Source organism: Petaurus breviceps, unplaced genomic scaffold (assembly GCF_028583685.1).
Source record: "Petaurus breviceps papuanus isolate PSGF00001 unplaced genomic scaffold, PetGlider_PUasm1.0 688, whole genome shotgun sequence".
Taxonomy (NCBI): Eukaryota; Metazoa; Chordata; class Mammalia; order Diprotodontia; family Petauridae; genus Petaurus; species Petaurus breviceps.
The window spans coordinates 6,438,348-6,457,719 of NW_027186457.1; the positions used below are offsets into that span (position 1 = coordinate 6,438,348).

The 19,372-nt window shown below is 37.0% G+C and overlaps 1 protein-coding gene across 3 annotated transcripts in view; it reads right to left on the reverse strand.

Moving 5' to 3' along the window:
• The window catches only part of DOCK10 (dedicator of cytokinesis 10), a 366,705-nt gene that overhangs the window by 72,841 nt on the left and 274,492 nt on the right, over positions 1-19,372 (reverse strand). For all 3 annotated transcript variants that reach the window (XM_069104543.1, XM_069104541.1, XM_069104544.1), the window contains exons 20-28: positions 16,734-16,857; positions 16,262-16,383; positions 15,894-15,980; positions 13,433-13,525; positions 12,890-13,008; positions 10,886-10,955; positions 6,982-7,095; positions 3,301-3,372; positions 1,254-1,400 (exon numbers count right to left, since the gene is read on the reverse strand). In XM_069104543.1, the coding sequence (XP_068960644.1) occupies positions 1,254-1,400; positions 3,301-3,372; positions 6,982-7,095; positions 10,886-10,955; positions 12,890-13,008; positions 13,433-13,525; positions 15,894-15,980; positions 16,262-16,383; positions 16,734-16,857 (948 nt within the window). The remainder of the gene's footprint in view (positions 1-1,253; positions 1,401-3,300; positions 3,373-6,981; positions 7,096-10,885; positions 10,956-12,889; positions 13,009-13,432; positions 13,526-15,893; positions 15,981-16,261; positions 16,384-16,733; positions 16,858-19,372) is intronic.

A 19,372-nucleotide genomic window follows, 5' to 3' on the forward strand; every position in this document is an offset into this window, starting at 1 on the left:
GAGAGAGAGAGAGAGAGAGAGAGAGAGAGAGAGAGAGAGAGAGAGAGAGAGAGAGAGAGAGAGAGAGGAGAGAGATAGAGAGAGTGAGTTGTGGCCATATATTTGAAGGAAGAAGGAAAAAAGGATTAGAAAGATTTATTCATTCATTTCATATGTATACAAAAGCAAAGGCCTATTCAGTTTACATAAGGCATTCAGAAATGTAAGAATAAGGAAATGCTATCATATGAAGATTTTTTATTGTCTGAATCTATGACTTCAGCAGTGTAGGGAACTCCCAATATGAAAACTCTCTCCACTAATGCAGATAGGTAAGTTACTTGTAATTTACAATATTAGAGATGCCTAGACATGTAAAGGTTAAATGACTTGCACGTTTCATAGAGGAAGCACAGGACAGAGGCAAGATATAAATGCAGATCATCCTGACTCCAAAACTGGACTTTTATTTGCCATGCCATGCTATTTCTCTGCCTCTGAATGAAAGCATTTTATTTTGGGGAGGCAATTGGGGTTAAGTGACTTGCCTAGGGTCACACAGCTAGTAAGTGTCTGAAGCTGAATTTGAACTCACATCCTCCTGACATCAGGGCCAGTGCTTTATTCATTGTACCACCTAGCATTATGTCTCCCCCTTTTTCTTTTAGAAAGTATTTTGTGGGCACAGCTAGGTGGCACAGTGAATAGAGCAGGGGCCCTGGAGTTAGGAGGACCTGAGCTCAAATCTGACCTCAGACACTTGACACACTTAGTAGCTGTGTGACCTTGGTCAAGTCACTGAACCCCAATTGCCTTGCCCTACCCCCCCAAGTATTTTGTAAGGGAGCTGTTGGACTAGATTAGACTTCACAATTGCTAAGGTCTGGTCTAGTCCCAGAATTCTGCGATACTATGTATGTCATAGGAGGAGAACATTGCCAAGCAACAGATTTTTGTCATGGTAAAATAGGTGTTTTCAGTAGTCAGTCACCTGTGATGGATGTGGCTATCATGTCAATTGTATTAGTACCTGATCTTTTCTTCACTGAGACTCTGAAACACTGAAAACAGTCACAACCACAGAAACATAAGACCAAAAAAAATTGTTCTGTAAACATCAAGTGTGAGAAAAAGCTCTTTATGTGTTTACATCGTCATGAAGGACTTGCATTATCATTGTAAACTATGATTCTCTAATGAGTAGATGCTCTGCGGGATGCTGAATTTGCTATAGCAAAGGTGTTGACAGAACTGCGATCCGACATTTCATTTACCTTCAGAAATCTGGCAACACTATGGTTTGCTCTTCTTGTTTCTTCAGTGGCCTCTTTATACTTCCAACTCACATGGTCTGAGATGACCATTACAAGTGCATCCAGTTCACTTTGGTAAGAGTACGGAAACCTCTGAGCCCGGGGAAGCTAAATAAACAGCAGATTATACCTTTAAAATGGCGCATGTGTTACTCGACTTAAAACACACCCTATCATTATATTAATTTCATGTAAGGAATTGATCATTGTAAGCTTGGGATTCAAATTCTTTTTTCTGTTCTTTACGATCTGGGATCTCAGGTAAGCCTCTTAATTCTCAGGCTGTCATGAGTTTCCTCATCTGGAAAATGAGGCAGTCAGATCAGATGATTTCTGAGTCGCTTCCACTTCTAGAATACTGTAATTCTAATGAACTCTATCTTGTTATATGAATTAATCCTAATTAGCTAATCGTGTATTAACTAATATTACTTTAAGGGCTATAAGAACAAGAAAACATATCTTTTTAAAAATTTATCATTCATTGGGGCGTCTAGGTGGCACAGTGAATAGAGCACCGGCCCTGGAGTCAAGAGGACCTGAGTTCAAATCCGGCCTCAGACACTTGACACACTTACTAGCTGTGTGACTTTGGGCAGGTCACTTAACCCCAATTGCCCTTCAAAAAGCAAAAAAAAAAAAATTATCATTCATCTACTTGATTATCCCTATTTAATTTCAAATCAATGTCATGTGTTCCAATGAATATTTCGATTCTTTTCTTCAGGACCTCCAAGTACTTAATTAAGAATAATAACTAGCATTTATATAATACTTTAAAGTTTGCAAAATGTTTCATAATTATTATCTCATTGATCCTCACAACAACCCTGGGAGGTAGGTGCTATTAGTATCCTCATTTTTACAGATGAGGAAACTGAGTCAAAGAGAGGTTAAGTGACTTCCCCAGTGTCACACAGCTAATAAGTTTCTGACGCTAGATTTGAACTCAGGTCTTCCTGATTCCAAGTCCAGTGATTGAAGAGATCAATTTGTGTGGTTCTCCAATTATATCTTCATGGTTCCTACATGCACCACAGTTGTTTGGGAGGTTCTGTGGATAAACAATATGTCCTAAAACCTCAGGATGGCTACCAGATGTTGTAAATCTATACCTGAGAAGATTCTCAGTTGGTTCCCTGAAGGCCCTCCTAGCTTATAGGTTTTAATTGAAGTGGGACCAGGAACTTACAGTTCACGCTTGATTGCTTACTCGTTTATTTAGTAATAGAGGTTTAGAGAGGGATTTTTTTTTTATAATAACTATTCTGGACATATAGTAGTATTACCCTCATTTTCCATTAAGAGGAAAACAATGCTTAAGAGGTTAAGTAGTGACAAGGTAGCACAGAGGATAGTGTACTGGGCCTGGAGTCAGGAAGATCCGAGTTCAAATCTTGCCTCAGACACTAGCTGTGAGACAGTAGTCAAGTCCTTAAACTCTATCTACCTCATTTTCCTATCTGTAATGAATAGAGATAAGAATGGAGCACTTAGATCTCAGGGTTGTTGTGAGTATAAAATGAGATAATAGTTATGTTAGCATCTCAAAGTGCTATATAAATACTATATAATATAAGTAATATATAAACTAAATAAAATTTAAGTGATATATAAATATAAATAAAATTAATTTATTACCCATGGCTACACAACAGTGTCACAGCCAACAATCAAGTCTCAACTCCCAAGGGCAGTGTGCTTTCCCTAAAACTATGCTATGACTGGGGGAGGAGAAAGTAACCAGTACCCATAATTGAAATGAAGGAGAGTTTTACCAATCCTGTATCTGTCTGACATAAAATCACTAATGTAAAAAGTTAAATATTCAGTAATTTATCTGGAAGCTTTGTTCATATGATGTCAAACATAATTATTTATAAACATGAGAATGTTGGGTACTATGTACACAGACTATGACTTTTCACTTTTCATTTGGGTCTGAAATTGTGGATTCAATTTATACTGACTTCATAAGTATTCATAACCATTTGATATCCAGTCTTACCTCAATTTTCTTTGTGTCAACCAAGTGCTGTGCCATTGACTTCAAGATAATGTCAAAGAAGAACCAGGAATGCTGAAAAGAACAAGATGAAAACTCATCTCTATGGTAGAAAAGCCAATCTATACTGCATCCCTCTGCATTTAACAATAATGTGAAATATACTCTCAAGCACACCCTGAAATAGATTATTAGAAAATTAAATGTGACCTATGGAGAGCTAGGTAGTACAGGTGATAAAGTACCAGACCTGTCGTCAGGAACATTCATCTTTCTGAGTTCAAATCTGGCCTCGGACACTGACTAGCAAGGTGACCCTGGGCAAGTCACTTAACCCTGTTTATTTTAGTTTTCTCATCTGTCAAGTGAGCTGGAGAAGAAAATGGCAAACCACTCCAGTATCTCTGCCAAGAAAACCCCAAATGGAGTCATGAAAAGTCATGTGACTGAAAATGACTGAACAGCAACAACAAAAATATGGCATAGGTAGCATAGTCAATTCTGTATGGTTTCAGAAGGCTGGGTATCTATTAAGTTGCATGACTTTACAGGTAAAAATTAAACTCAGGAAAACTTACAGCATCTAGCCCTTTCCTCTTGTAGCAAGTTTAATAATGACTGAAATCTTGCTAGGCTTCAGGCCAGGCTCTAAGGTGTTAACTATTTTCCTTTTAAAGATTTTCTCTCCTTAGGACCTGAATCTCATTTGCAAAGGGTTCATTTTAGTTTAAAAATAAATTTCACTCTTCAATTAACTTACTAACATTTTAAAAATTAAATAAACACAAAGATTTTTATGGTAAAATAAATTTTATATTTAAAGCAGCAGACAATCATAACAACACTTGGGGGTATAATCATTTTGTCTTTAAGGAAAATGAAACAATTTAAGGTCAAAATCCCATTTCCTTGAAAAGATAGGAAGGATTGAAGTATATATAATTTACAGAGGAAAAAAGTCAAGATAATTTCAGTGACTTTAATAAGAGTGAAATTAGGTCAAATATTCCAATTCCTTTCTCTACTACTTTATTTTTACTAGACTAGCTATCTCTTGTCAGCTAATTGAAAGGCTTAATCCCCATGGTAAAGTTCAGTTTTACTTGGTCTACCACTGCATGCAATATCGATGAAACCAACAGGGTCACCCAGACAGTCAAAAGCAAACAAAAATCTTACCATTGAAGTGACAGTGTAGCACAATGTAAGGTCCACTGGCTTTTGAGTCAGAGCACTTGGGTTCAAATCTTGCCTCTGAGATTTACTTAAGTTCTGTGTTACTTTGGGAAAGTCACTTAACCTTATAGGGCATCAGCTACTCCTTCTGTAAAATCAGGTGTCTGAGCTACATGGCTTCTGATGTTCTTTCTAACTCCTAATCTGAGATTCTATGAACTAAATTCATGTAGCAAAGTTTTACACTGAAATTAATTTAAACATATAAAATATACTACTAATTTAGCCATTCCCTCTAAATTCCCTTTAGAATTTTTGTCCATTACCATTTTCCTTCATATGATTATAGTAAGTATGTATTCCATTCTCATTCTTTTAATTCTGGTTTTTTCTTTGCATGACTTCAGGATGCTCTTCCTAGATTACTTTGTATCCCTCAAATTTGTCATACTTGATAGCATAACAACAATTCATTTCATGAACAGTACTACAACTTATCTAACTATTCCTCTATTGCTGTTTTCAGCATGTAATATTTCTATAAAAATCTTTGAATAAGAATCTTTTGTTTATTGTAATACTATTGGCATTTAATTTTAGAATTATTTGGTCAAAGAGTATAGTGATTGTATATTGACAGATTTTCAAAAACTTCCTATTAGTTCTTCCACAATTCCTCAATAGAGATTTTCATTGCTTTAAATTTGGGGGGGGGGGAGGCAATTAAATGGGTGTAAAGTGGTACCTCCAAGCTATTTTAATTTGCATCTTTTATTATTGAAGCTGAACATTTTTCTTTTAAAATGTCTTATTGATTATCTTTTATTATAGAAACTTCCCATTTATTCTCTTCCTCCCCCATGTTGTAGAAATCTTCTCTGTAATAAATAGCCAATCAAAACAAATGGAAACATTGGCCGTGTCTGACAATTGGGCACTTCATTCTGTCCTTATATTCTACCCCTCCTGGGTCATCTCCAGTTGTCCTGATCTATTATCTTGCCACTGGAACTAGATGGCTTTGGGGAGAAAGTGAGGCTGGTGACTTTGCACAGCCCTCCCTCACTTAAATCCAATTCACTTGTGTGTCATAGCATCATCTCTCTAATGTCATGGTCCTCTCTGAGAACGAAGGACAAACAGTAACAACCACTTTTCTGCTGAGAGATGGAAGGTATGTATGGCACATGGAGTACTTTTTTTCCAGGTGATTATTAACAATATGTTTCCTATTTTGAAATTTATTTTTTAACCATTTTTTCCCATTGTAGATAAGTGACTCTTTAGTACATTAATGGAAACTATGAGTTTGAAGACCCAAATTGAGAGGAATGAAGCCCATATAACATACACTCCATCGTCTTAAAATAGTGTCATACTTGGTAAAATGCAACCTTTTCCCCAACTGTAGCTGTAGCTATGTGAATCTGGGGTCAAAAACTGAAAAATATTTGCCACCTGTTCAGGCTTTTTGAAACCCATCTTCCCTTCATATTTCCCCATTGACAAAGGCAACAGCCAATGGGCAAAGAGGGACTTTTTTCCTTGTTTTTGTGTCCTCAGTACCTAATATATAGCAGGTGCTTAGTAAATATTTGTTGAAGGCCAATATTCATTTTGACAGATATTTCTTTAAAATGTGTGTATTCTGCCCCTGAAGTCTTACTCTAATAATTCATTGTAGCAACCTGAGTAACCTGAGTTCTCAAAGGCTCTGCCAATGGGTCACAAGTTCTGAAAGGTCTAAAACCACGCTGAAAAGGCTTGGAGTAGAAGTCTCAGGATGAATTGTGTGCTGTCTAAGGACTAGCCCAAGTCTGGAGAGATTTGTCACCAGAAAGCTGGTTATCAAGGTATTAAGTTTTGCAACTAATGATGAAGAGACTGCCATCTTCATTAATGGAGGAGATAACTATGCTGATGAAAGAATATTGGAAAAATTCTGAAGCATGTATGCATTGTTATATACCCCCATTATCATATCTGTATAATGGAGTAGTCATTATATTTTTCTGAAAAATTGGGCTGGAGCTCTGATTTTACAGGTGTAAGAAACTCATGATGAACAACTTTCTCTACCAACACAGATTGGCACCTTCTCTACAGCTTGAAATCTAAGAGTTACCAGGGGAAATTGAGAAATTAAATGACTTGCTCAAAGTTACAGTGCCTGTATTAGTCAGAAGTGGGATTTCAACTCAGGTCTTCTCAATTCTAAGGCCAGGCTTCTAGGAATTAGTTGTCTATTTGCTGTAATACAAGCTTGAAATAATTTTTGTTCATGTTTTAAAGAGTGCTTGGAAGAGGTACTCAAATTCACCTTAGTCATCGATTCAACCATGACTTATAGAGCCTTCCAATATGAAATGCATATCTGAAGCTACAGGTGAATAAGCTTTGTGGAAATCCATTAATGTTATCACTGTGGATCTGCTGAAGAAGAAAGTGAAGGTGAAATAGAAACACATATGGTATTAATAAATGAAACATAATATTTAAATCGTGTACCTTTAAGACGTGTTTGACCGTTGATAACTCATTTGATTTCAGAAGACCAGCCACACTCTTTGTCAGTTCCTCATGGACTGTCCTCTCTTTGTATGTTGTGGTCTTGAATACATACTAGAGAAAGTCCAAGAAGTGAATCAAATGAAATGTGACAGAAATTCCAGAAAAGAATATTCTCAATCTCTTAATCTAGCCCTCAGAGTTATCTGCCCTTTGTAGACATCGCTAGCCAAACCAATGAGGTCCCTACCACAAGAGTCTTTTATGCCTTTGACTATTGGCTACTTTGTGTGAGGCGAGTGGCATTTGGGGTCTTGCCCCCTCTAAGTTCTCACCATACAGATACAGAGAAAGCAAGGGTGTGACAGACAGAGTGATTAAGAAGGCATGAGAAAACATGGAGGGCATTTGACCCACCTACTTGGGGGCACCTTTTCCCCTTCTCTCTTCCAGTGGCAACACATGGCATGGTAGCAACTCTTCATCCTGAAAGGGGCAGAGCACCCACTCAAATGGCCAAGTGGGGAAGGAGAGTCCCAGCCAAAGGCCAGCCCCATGATTAGCAACTTTTAATGGGTGACTCATGAACCTCCATCAGTAAAATCACAGAGGTGTCATGGTCACACTTAACAGAACTCATCTTGCTGAGTTCTTGTAAGGATCAAATAAGATAATATACATATAGTTGCTTTGTAGACCTTAAAACGTTATAGAAATACTGGCTACCATTACTATTATTATTAATGTGTGAATTCAAATAATACCTATTTTTCATTGTAAGAGTTTGCCTGTGACTTACTGCTGAGTGCAAAGAATAGCTTTAGTTACTGTTCTCCATTGTATCGAAACATATCAATATGTGCACTAAAATGTACTTTAGATATTTCGATGCTAATCACTGAATTATCACAATGTTGCTTATGAAGTAGTCCTCAAGAGAAGGCAAAATTCATTTTTCAACTTCAATGTAGTCATGACAGTCAGGGTCTTATCCAATGTGCTGACAGAAAATAGATTTTGACCAAGGGCAAGAAGTATATAGGAAGATAACTGTTTCTAAATGTTGTATTTGAACATTATCAGACCATATGTGATGCTAATAAGGCTTGACTCATCCAAGACTCATTACAGAATAAAGAAAAAGCTAAAAGACGTATAAAATTATAGGGAATTGAGGAGAAGTGTTTTTTTTTTTTTAAGATCACATAATATCATTCAAACAAGGGTAGACTCCAACATAACCTATCTTATACATGCACAATTATTTAGCTCCAAACCCTGAAAAATTTACTCCTTTGAATTTGGATTTGAACACGGCAGTGCAATACAGTACCTCAAAGCTTGAAATTGAATTTAATCTGCTGTCTGTACACAATACTTTTGGCTATTGTAGATGGAGTGAATTAGCAGCATCTGGCATCACTGAACTTGAAATGGTGTTTATTTTTATCTTTGAATGATTATTAAAATGCACAGAAATTCTTTGGCATTTCTTTTGAGGAATTCAAGGCACTCAAAAGATAATCCCTCATTTTCTCAGGACATTCTTGAGTGGTAGCGAAATAATGATATGTTTAGAGGAAATTTTTGTTCCACCTTCCCACATCAAGAGGAAATAAAGTTAGATATGGGGGACCTAATTGTTCTTCATTAAGCCAAGATTTCAGCCATGGAATTATAGACTGTTGAGCTGGAAGGAAACTCAAGAGATCATTTCGTTCTACCTCTCATATGAGGAATATGAGGCCCAGAGAATGTTACTGACTTGTTAAAGGTTGTATTATAATTAGTGGTAGGGCTAAAACCAGAACCAAGATTTCATAATTCCCTAGTACAGTGACTTTTTTAGAATTGAAGCCAAATTGATTACATTTAGATGTCTCTAAGTGCTTTAAAAAATCTTAAGCCTTGATATAAAGTAAAAACTTTATGTGAGGGATTTGGGGATTTCAGCTATGTGAGGACAAAAAAAAATCAATCTTCCTTATCCCAGAATGATTTGGACCAGACAAGAAAGCTTCAGTCTCTGAAGTCTCATTCTTGCTCTCTCACACTTTCAAAGATAAAGATAAAAATCTGAGTCTGTGAGGTCCCAGAACTTCATTACTGTCCACACAGGAGCTAAATCAAAATTTTAGTTGGTTCCATATTTAATTCTTTTTTCTTTGAGCTTGAAGAGGGCAAAGGAAAGCTGTGCCTTTGTAGAAATGGGGGGGGGGGGAGGCGAGTTAAAGAATATGGAATCTGCCTTTTCTAAGCCTTCATATAGAAGAGTCAAAATGCTTTCTATTTCTATGGCCGTTGGAGGCTGAAATGCCAAACAGAAGTAAAAGTAGTGATCATTAGAGGTTAGGAATCCTCTAGATGACTTTGCAATTATATCCTGCCTAAATTAATCATAACTTTCCCCCAAACAAACACTTTTAGAAGGTAACTTGATTTATGAAATCAACAAGCTTTTAGCAAATTAAATGATAATCTAATGGTAGTAGAGCGGCTTACTATAAAGTAAAGGAGCCTTGTGATAGGTTTCCACGATATTTTTTAAAGTGAATAATCCATATTCTATTCTCCTTTTCCCCTACCCTCTACTCCTACCTCCAGAATGATTTGTTATATGTTTTATGAGTCCAGATTTGGGCACTTCATGTTTTCTTAAAGATAGATATGCTTATCCTCATGTATTTTTGTGGTTGGATGGCAAAAAGGTTTTAAAAAGTTGAGAGAATTTGTAGAGTAGCAAAAGTAACTTCCTTATTTTATAGTGCTCAGGCATGAAGTCCTTAGAGACCCTTCCTGCCTTTGTCCTGAAAGAAGAACCTGCTGGTCTACCACATTCTGTTTCTACTAGAGACCTAGAGACAGTGTTGTTTGGTGGATGGATGGCTGACCTCAGGATTTAGGTCCACTTGGGTTCAAATTCAGCTTTTGACACGTGTTGGCTATGTGACTCTGGGAAAGTCATGGAACCTGTCAGTACTATGGGAAACTCTCTAAGAATCTAGGTTATATCTGTGTTGCAACCTGTGTTGATGGAGGGTGTTTCTATATTAGGGGGCTCTTATACCAATGAAATCACATCTGGACTATTTTTTTTTTCTCAAAAAGGCTATAGGGTCCTACTCTTTATCTCTTTGTATATCCTAAAAGTATAGAGCCATTGAGCTGAATGCCCTATTCCATTTAGTTTTTTTTGTATGGACACAACAACCTGGTGTTGATTGAATTGTGTGTGCATATATGTATATAACTTTGGGGGAAAGCCCATTTTTCTCTCACTAGGCCTATTATTCCTACTGATTGAAGTACAGTTGGCTCTGTTATTGCTATGACCTTGCAAAACATCATCCCAAGTTCACTGGCAGAAAAAGAGGCCAACTGGGTAATGGAAACTATAGATCCCCGAGTGAAGACTGGAAAGAGGACACTGGAAAAAGCAATGCACATGATGGGATGGGCAGATGACTCATGCCAGAAGAGAAAGGTTTTAACATACCAGAAGCAGGTACAAATATACAGTTACTTGGGAAATGAAAAAAATGCCTGAGAAAACAATAAAAAAGAGCTAAGAAAACATTAAAGAACACATAGCATTCAGCAAACCCACAGACATATCTCTTTTCAATTTTACACTGAAACTGTTGATTTTCATTTATAAAGGAGAAAAACTTAATTTCTCTCCCTCCCCCCATATGAATATGTTTAAATGTATAAAGCTATACACTTAGCTAGTCAATACAAAGAATGGAACTCAAAAAAATTAAGGTGGATGCTTTATTGAGACCCACAGTGTCAGGGACTGACCTGTTGATAGGAAAACAGGCACCAATCATCGAAGACAGGAAAGGGGACAAGCTACATATCATATAAAGGCATGGACAAAGAATTAGGGGATGTTTCATACCTTTATATAAGATTTGACGGAGTGGTCTAGTTGCTCCTCATGGCATTTACTCACGATATCAGTTAGAACCCTGAAAAATCAAAATTATTTATCTCTCTGGAAGGTAGAACAAGACAGTTTCAAGTGCCTGTTGGCAGAGTCAAGTCAGTAGTGCCCAACTCAGTGCTTTCCTTGCAGAAAATACTCAATGTTGAAGGCACAAATGAATCGCCCAATGAAAAATATGGTATGTATTCTTATTCCTTTTCCCCTTTCAGTCATTTATAACTTGTTAATCATGGGAGCAAGTATGATGCTGCTACTGTCTGTGTTCCAAATATGGTTCTCTGGCTTGGGAGGTAAATGTGACAACTACTACCATCTTTGATGGAGGGACTGAGAGGTTGGTTTGCTAAGAATTCATTGGCCAATGGGATTCTGGCAGTCTATCAGCACTTTCCAAATTTCCAAGTCATTGTCTACTCTCCTAGATATACTTCCTTTTCTCTAATTATCAGGTGCTCTAGGTAACTGGAAAGGATGTTGATTTAAGAAACAGATTTATGAAAACTGGGGTAGGAAGCCCGTAAGCTGTGTGAAGGAGGGAAAGATGAGGGTAGTTTCCCAAACTAATTATGCAGGCTGGTTGCTCTGCACAAGGGTTTCTGTTTGTTTGGTATGGTTTCTGTTTTGAGCAGATCTGTGATGTTATTGTAATAAGGAACTTTCTTTGAGAGATTTACCAAAGTATATGTGCACCCACTCTGCAACTCAGAGTCTTAGAGAGTTGCTTGGAGGCACTGAGAGGGTAAATGATTTACACAGAATTACATAGCCACAGAATCATGTTTTAGAAGGTGTTGAACCCAGGTCTTCACTTGTATAATTTTATCCCGATGTTAAACAATCAACAGGCAAATCAGCTTAATTGAACAAAACTCCTGTTTGATTAAGGAGATGATGATGATGATGAGGTATGTGTGTGTGTGTGTGTGTGTGTGTGTGTTGTGTTGTTAGGTCATGTGCACCAAAAAAAAAAAAAGGGAATGCCAGACTAGGGCTGTCATAGCCAAAGGCCATGGTATCAGTTATACCGCATGACTAAATCTTCAGAAATGTAAGAAGAAGGCAGGTTGGAAACACAACCCTACCGTACTCTCCAAAATTAGTGTCCTGTAGCAAAGCACTTATCATCCCACCCTAGTTATGGCCCTGGATTCTTATTCTAACAGCACAAATGTGTGGTTGCATGACCTCTGGCAGGTTTTTTCATAGCTCTATACCTCAGACAATTCATGCATGAAGTGGGCATAAACATATCTAGATACGGTCTAGAGTATCACTGTACTATTAGAAAATTTTAGTCCCCTATTACCAGGAAAATATTTTATTTAATTTTAACTTAATTTTTTGCTTTTTTTTTTTGGAAGGGGGAAGGCAGGGCAATTGGGGTTAAGTGACTTGCCCAAGGTCACAAGACTAATAAGTGTTAAGTGTCTGAGGCCAGATTTGAACTCAGGTCCTCCTGACTCCAGGGCCAGTGCTCTATTCATTGTGCCACCTAGCTGCTCCAGGAAAATATTTTAGTGTCAACATTTATCTTTATTCAGAATGCCAGTACAGTTTCTTATTCTAAAAAGACATTTATACTTTTATGATTTAATCATTAATTCAAAAATTGCTTATCAAGAGGAGATTGTTTTGTAGAGCTATATAGTTAGACCATTAGACTAGTGGACTGAATAAGTGGTAGTGTAATAAAGGAAATAATGAAGGAAACTATGAAAGAAGTTACCATGGATAAGTGATACAGATACTACTTCTATAATAATAATATTGAGAATTCATTATACCTAGGATATGGCACAGTTTAGAAAACTTTAAATATTCCATTAAAATATTTGGTAGAATTCTCTCTAAAGCACTTCATTAGACTACCATCACTGTACATCCAACTATTCTGAAATCGATTAGACATCATTACCTAAATGATTTCTTCTTCTATATAGAATACATTATGAGTACCTGGTAACAGTGGAGGTGATGTCATCCTCTTCATTCTGAACCAGAACCTTGAAGAGTTGGTTCAAGATTATGGGAAGAAAACTCATGATTGCATGAATCTTCTCTACATTCAGCAAGTTCTATAGTAGGTAATAAATCACGAGAAATGACACTGATCAGTTTTAAAGCAAAACATGGTTGCCATTTTTCAAAACAAGTTTGAATACGATGATAGATATGACTCATAATTTCAGGTGCCATAGAATCCCATGAGCCTAGGCACAAATTCTCAACTAATTTTTGGCTGATTGTTTAAAAAATTTGGACTTTGATTTTCATTTGGTTTGGATTTGGAGATGATTAACCTGTAATATTCCCTTCCCTGTCCCCCAATTTGGGAAAGATTCAGGAATGGCATGAAAGAAGCATTTTTTCCAGATTCGATACTTCCCCAAATTTTGTGCAAATTCTCTTTTATTTGTTTTTCCTAGTCCAATGCCAAAAAAGGAAAAGCTAATCTTATTTATTTCAACATTCCAGACAATTGACTCTAAGTTCACTCACCTTACAAGAGAGCACAAAATTTGAGGTAGGAGGCTGAGACATATCATTTTCTCTTTTTTGGCACTGCTGAAAAAATGTATTCACATATGGATCCTAAAATAGCAGAAAAAGATAGTGACCTCAGGATTAAAAGTTTTAGGAATTCATGAATTGAACTGAAAAAGAATGAATTCCCAATTCCTACATATAATAATAAGCATTAGAATATTAATTCTATATTCTGAAACTCATTATTACATTGAAAAGTTATTTAAGCTGAAAATATAAACATATTCAAAAAGGGGTTAGATATAACTCTAAGATGATAGATTTTTTAATAGATTATAAAGAGAAATTAGTGATATTCAGAATACATTCCTAAACTTTAAGGATGACACAAAGCTCCTATCATCCTTTCTGCACAAAGTGCCCAACTTCCTTTCTGTGGAAGGACCATATATATATACCACTGTTTTTTTTTTAAATGGTGGGCTCTTTTAAAAATGAATTTTACTATACTAGAAGAAACACAACATCTGTGGCAAACATCTGGATACCTGGGGAAAAATACTGTAGAAATACAACATGTGATAACATATGCTGGAAATACGTTTTGAAATAGTTTGACAAAATACATACAAAAGTGCACATTGGGACCTACGAGAAGCTTAGGATCATGGGAAGAACTGACAATTTTTCAAATGTTATCTGATCTTATCTTGGGCAAGTGATTAATGTCTGAGATATTTCAATGGATTAGCCAATCAGTCAATCAGTACTTATTAAGCTCCTAATAGGTAACCATGCACTGTGCTTGATGTTGGGGATACAAAGACATATATGAAATAGTCCTTGCTGTTAAGGACCTTTATTTTATTTGCAGGAAACAACTTATACCCATTCAAGTATATACAAAGGGGCATCTAGGTGGCACAGTGAATGGAGCACTGGCCCTGGAGTCAGGAGGACCTGAGTTCAAATCTGGCCTCAGACACTTAACACTTACTAGCCATGTGACCTTGGGCAAGTCACTTAACCCTAACTGCCCTGCCTTACCCTCTCCAAAAAGGAAAAAGAAAAAGTATAAACAAAATAAATAATGTAATTTGCTAGGTGGCTAGGGCCTGGAGTCAGGAAGACCTGAGTTCAAATTAGGCTTCAGACACTTACTGGTTGTGTGATCCTGGGCAATTCACTCAACCCTGTTTGCCTCAGTTTCCTCATCTATTATATGAGGTGAAGAAGGAAATGGCAAACCACTCCAGTATCTCTGTCAAGAAATGCCACCTTCCCAAAATGAAATTTTTTGGACATGACTGAACACAATTTCTTTTTTTTTTTGCTTTTTTTTGGAGGACTGAACACAATTTTAAAAGAAGTCAATAGCAGTTGGAGGGAGATCAGGAAAGGCTTCCTCTAGGAGGTATCTGATCTCTGAAGAAAATTTGAGTATACTAAGAGGCAGAGGTAATGAGACTGCATTCCAGGCATGTGTGTATGTGTGTGTGTGTGTGCCTGTTGATAGAATGTTGTATGTGAGGATTTTGCTGGCCTGTAGAGTAGGATGTAGAGTAGCATAAGGTAGGATGTCATATGCCTGGAAAGATAGTTTGGAAATAGATTATGAAGGTATTTAAATCTCCCAAAGAAGAGTTTACATTTGATTTGAGAGAAAATGGGGACCCATGGGAGCTTAGGGGAATGATGTGCTAAGCCTTGCTTCAGGAATATCATTTTGGCAGCTGTGTGGAGAATAGGGTAAGCAGAGATGTGAGGGAAGGGGACCAAGGACCAGGCTTCTGCAGTGGTCCTGACTGGAGGGGACGAGGGCCTAAACAAACCAGGGAGGTAACCAACAAACTGCATGTCATATACTGGATACTAAGAATTTCTTACCCATTTTACTTCTTCTATTATACTTTATGACATGTGGCTGTGAGTCATGGAGTGCTTCATTCTCATAAACATCACCATTATTGGAGAATAAGGGGGCAATGGGAAGACACATGGTAAACATATACTAGCTGCAGCCTATTACCAGTGATGACTGGTATACATTAAGTGGCAAAAAAAAGACCAGAAAAGGAGAAGGGATCATTGTGTAATATGCATGAGAAAGGACAGATGAAATTTAGAACAAGATCTCTCATACTGTAGTAAGGCTGATAATGTACACTAACCGCTGATGTCAGTGTAATTCACCACAGAGAAGGGACCTTGAATGGGACTCAGGGGTGGAACTTTTGTCCCAAGCTTATAATCTACAGTCTGAGAAGGGAAAGGGGCTTCTCTCTGAATGAATGAATTTTCATCATAAACTACATAAAACCTGAGTAAAAAAATTTGATCACTCTGCAAAAAGGCAGAACAAGAGTTTATTAAAATTTTAATTTTCAAGTAATTTTACTGATACTGAGGATTTCCGAAACTTCCTTAATATCATAAATAACAATGGAAATAATGTCAAAGAGAATGGACTCACCTGAGTATTCACTGTTGATACAACAAATGTTGTTACTTTGAAAAGCGGTTTCCCACCATCCACCCATTTAAAGTCACTCCCACTGTGCTGTAACACAAAGTTTATTGATGTTATTGTCACAGTTATAGTTTCCCACAATGCAGGTTGTTTCATTTTTCAATAGAATTTACCATCAAGATTTGTCAATGTTGAGTTGTAAATTAGCAGAAGAAAATACATACTTGACTACATTTGACAATACATGGAGAAACAGGCCAATGATGTGAAGAAAAATACTTTCATAACAAGAATATTTCTAATATCAATAAACCAATAGTGAGCAACTACAGGACTTCTGGTCCCTTCAATATCATTGGCATGTAGAATACCTTTCCAGTTGCAGAATCTTGAAGGCTTAAGTAATTAGGAGGCAGAATGGTTGCTACCGGGATATTATATTCTTTAGATGCTAGCTGATCACCTTTCATCAAAGGAAGCCAAGCGTAGCCAACTGTTCAAGAGAAAAGACAGAAAGTTTTTTTAACCAAAAAACTTTGTGGCAAATAGTCAGAGATGTAAACAGATAGATAGACAGATGTAGGTCATTTCTTGAGAGAGAGTGGTGAGGGACTGAGAATGCAGATGGAGACAATATAGATTTCATTTCCTGGATACAGCCAATGTAGGAATTTGTTTTGCTGGACTCTATAAAAAGTAAAACAAACTAAAAAAAAATACTTATGATTTCTGAATAGTTGAACTTGACATAAAATAATTCAACAAACCTAAGTCATTTAAAGAACTTTTTAATTCACACAAACAACATGAATTTGTGTCTTTATGTAGGACTTTGCTTAGTACCTGATGTCTCCAGAGCCTCCTTCTTTTTGGCATTAGATTTTGCATTGATGTCGCATGTGATGTGATAAAATGAAAACAAAATGTGATGTTTCTCATGGAGTTGTGTGGGCAGCTCAATTTTCACCTGCAATGTAAAGGAGTACTTAGGATTTCAGAGTTAAGTCATTTTTCTAAGAATAAGATAAGGGAAATAAAATGTCAATTCTAGCTTAATAAAAAATGGAAATTCATGCTTAGATTAGGATAGGGGCCAGACCTGTCATTTCATGGTGCAGTGGATAGAGCTAGGCATGGAGTAAGGAAGACCTGAGTTCAAATCCAACCTCTGACACTTGCTAACTGTATGACCCGCCAAGCAAGTCACTTCACCTCTGTCTGCATCAGTTGTAAAATGGGGATAATATTAGCATTTCCCAAAGTTGTAGAGAATCGATTGAGATAATTATAAAGATCTTGGCACATAGTAGGTGCTCTATAAATGTTAGTTATTATAAATATAAAGAACTCCCAGGTGAGGAAATTTCTACTAATGTAGGTTAATACCTTCTTTGTTAAGTTATAACCTGGACAATTAGGTGGTACAATAGAGTACTGGCCTCAATATACTAGCTGTGTGACTCTGGGGAAGAGCCTTAGCTTCTGCTTGCCTCTGTTTGCTCATCTGTAAAATGGGGATAATAATGGCACTTACCTCCCAGGGCTGTTGCGGTTCCAAGGAGATAGGAACTGTAAAGTGCTTAGGACTTAGTACTGTTATTATGTAGTAAGTACTATATACATGTTAGCTATTATGATTATTATTATTAGGAAGGTATTGAGAGCACTGTGACTTGCTCAGGATCACAAAGATAGTATAAGTCAGGAGCAGGGTTTAAGCTCAGGTATTCCCACTTCAAGGCTGGTTCTCCATCCACTCTGCCAGGTGGCTTAGGTTAGCAAGTCCTTTAATCTGTAATGTCCTGATGAGACTCTTAATCACTGTCCATCAATTAATTAGACAACTAATCAATAAATTAATTCAATTAATAAATGAATTAACCAATCAATTAGTGCTTTCTTTTGCTACTTTCATACTTTTTTCTCCTTTTTACAAAAAGGATTATTTTTTAACCTTGAGGACTTAGGGATAGAAGGAAACTTAGAAGGCCAATCCCCTCATGTTACACATGAGGAAATTAAGGGCCAGAAAAGTTAAAGGACTTGACCAGGGTCACAAATCCATTAAGCTGTCTGAACCCAGGCCTTCTGGACTCCAAGCCCAGGTCCCCATTCACTATGTCATGGTGCCTCAGACATGTTCTACCTGGGGTAAATGTATTGACCTAAAACTCCTATTTACAGAAAAGGTGCTATTCTGTATTGGTAGGAGTTTCTTCATGTAAGAGTTCCCTAAAGGCCAATAAAGGGCAGTGTATAGAGTGTCAGGCCCAGGGTCAGGAAGACTCATCTTAGTGAGTTCAAATACAGCCTCACAGTTACTAACTGTGTGACCCTGGGCAAGTCACTTAACCACGTTTGCCTCAGTTTCCTTATCTGTCAAATGAGGTGGAGAAGGAAATGGCAAACCACTCCAGTATCCCAAATGGGGTCACAAAGAGTCAGACATGACTGAAAAATGGCTGAACAGCAACAAAAATATTAATGAAATGATGGAATCGGTTTTAGTCCCCATTTTGTAAAAATGCAAATTCTCTATTAGTATGACATTGTGATAGCATTACAAAATCAGGTGAAAGCATTTTGACTAAGGGTAAGGTTTACAATAAACAAACATACTGAAAACTTATACTAGGGTGTAATTCAAGGGCTTCTCAAGAAATATTCCTTGATTAGGTAACTTCAGGTTACAATTGGCCACTTGGGAGAATAATGTGCTCAAGCTCCTAGAAGCAAACACCAGATCTTATCTAAGTATCAGCACTGGGCCACTGAGATTCAAGGGTAACTAAAAACAAAAACAAACGAAAAAGCCACACCAAACAAAAAACTCCACCAAACAACCCCCAAACCAAATTACCAAATGATTTGCTCTATCCTCAACTATGACATAAAATATATGGACAAAATTAATATGTTAATTAAAATAAGTTATTTTATATCAATATTCTGTATTTAGGTAATTCTATTTATACCAGAACAAAATCTCAAAAAAGAGCTTAAGTATATTTTCTGATTGTGCTCACTGTTAAAACAAAATTGCTTAAGTTAGAGAAAGACAGGATCTTGGGAACCTTAAATTAGGAGATCTGTCCTAGGATACTCTGCAAGGTTACTTGCCTTTAGCTGACCATAAGCAACGTTATTTGCAAATACCTTTTTATGGTTTAGTGGATTAGATATTTACAGAATTTGAGAATTGGAAGGAATCTCATAGTTCACAGAAGGAAGCCTCATAGTTCAACTCATATACAAAAGAATCCCTGAATAAGAAACCCAACCAGTGATTATCTTTTTTTCCTTTGCTTTTTTTTTTCTTTTTGGAGGAGGGAAGGCAGGGCAATTGGGATTAAGCAACTTGTCCAAGTGTTTGAGGTTGAATTTGAACTCAGGTCCTCCTGACTCCAGGGCCAGTACTCTATTCACTGAGGCACCTAGCTGCCCTGACCGGTGATTATCTTGCCTCTGCTTGAAGACCTCCC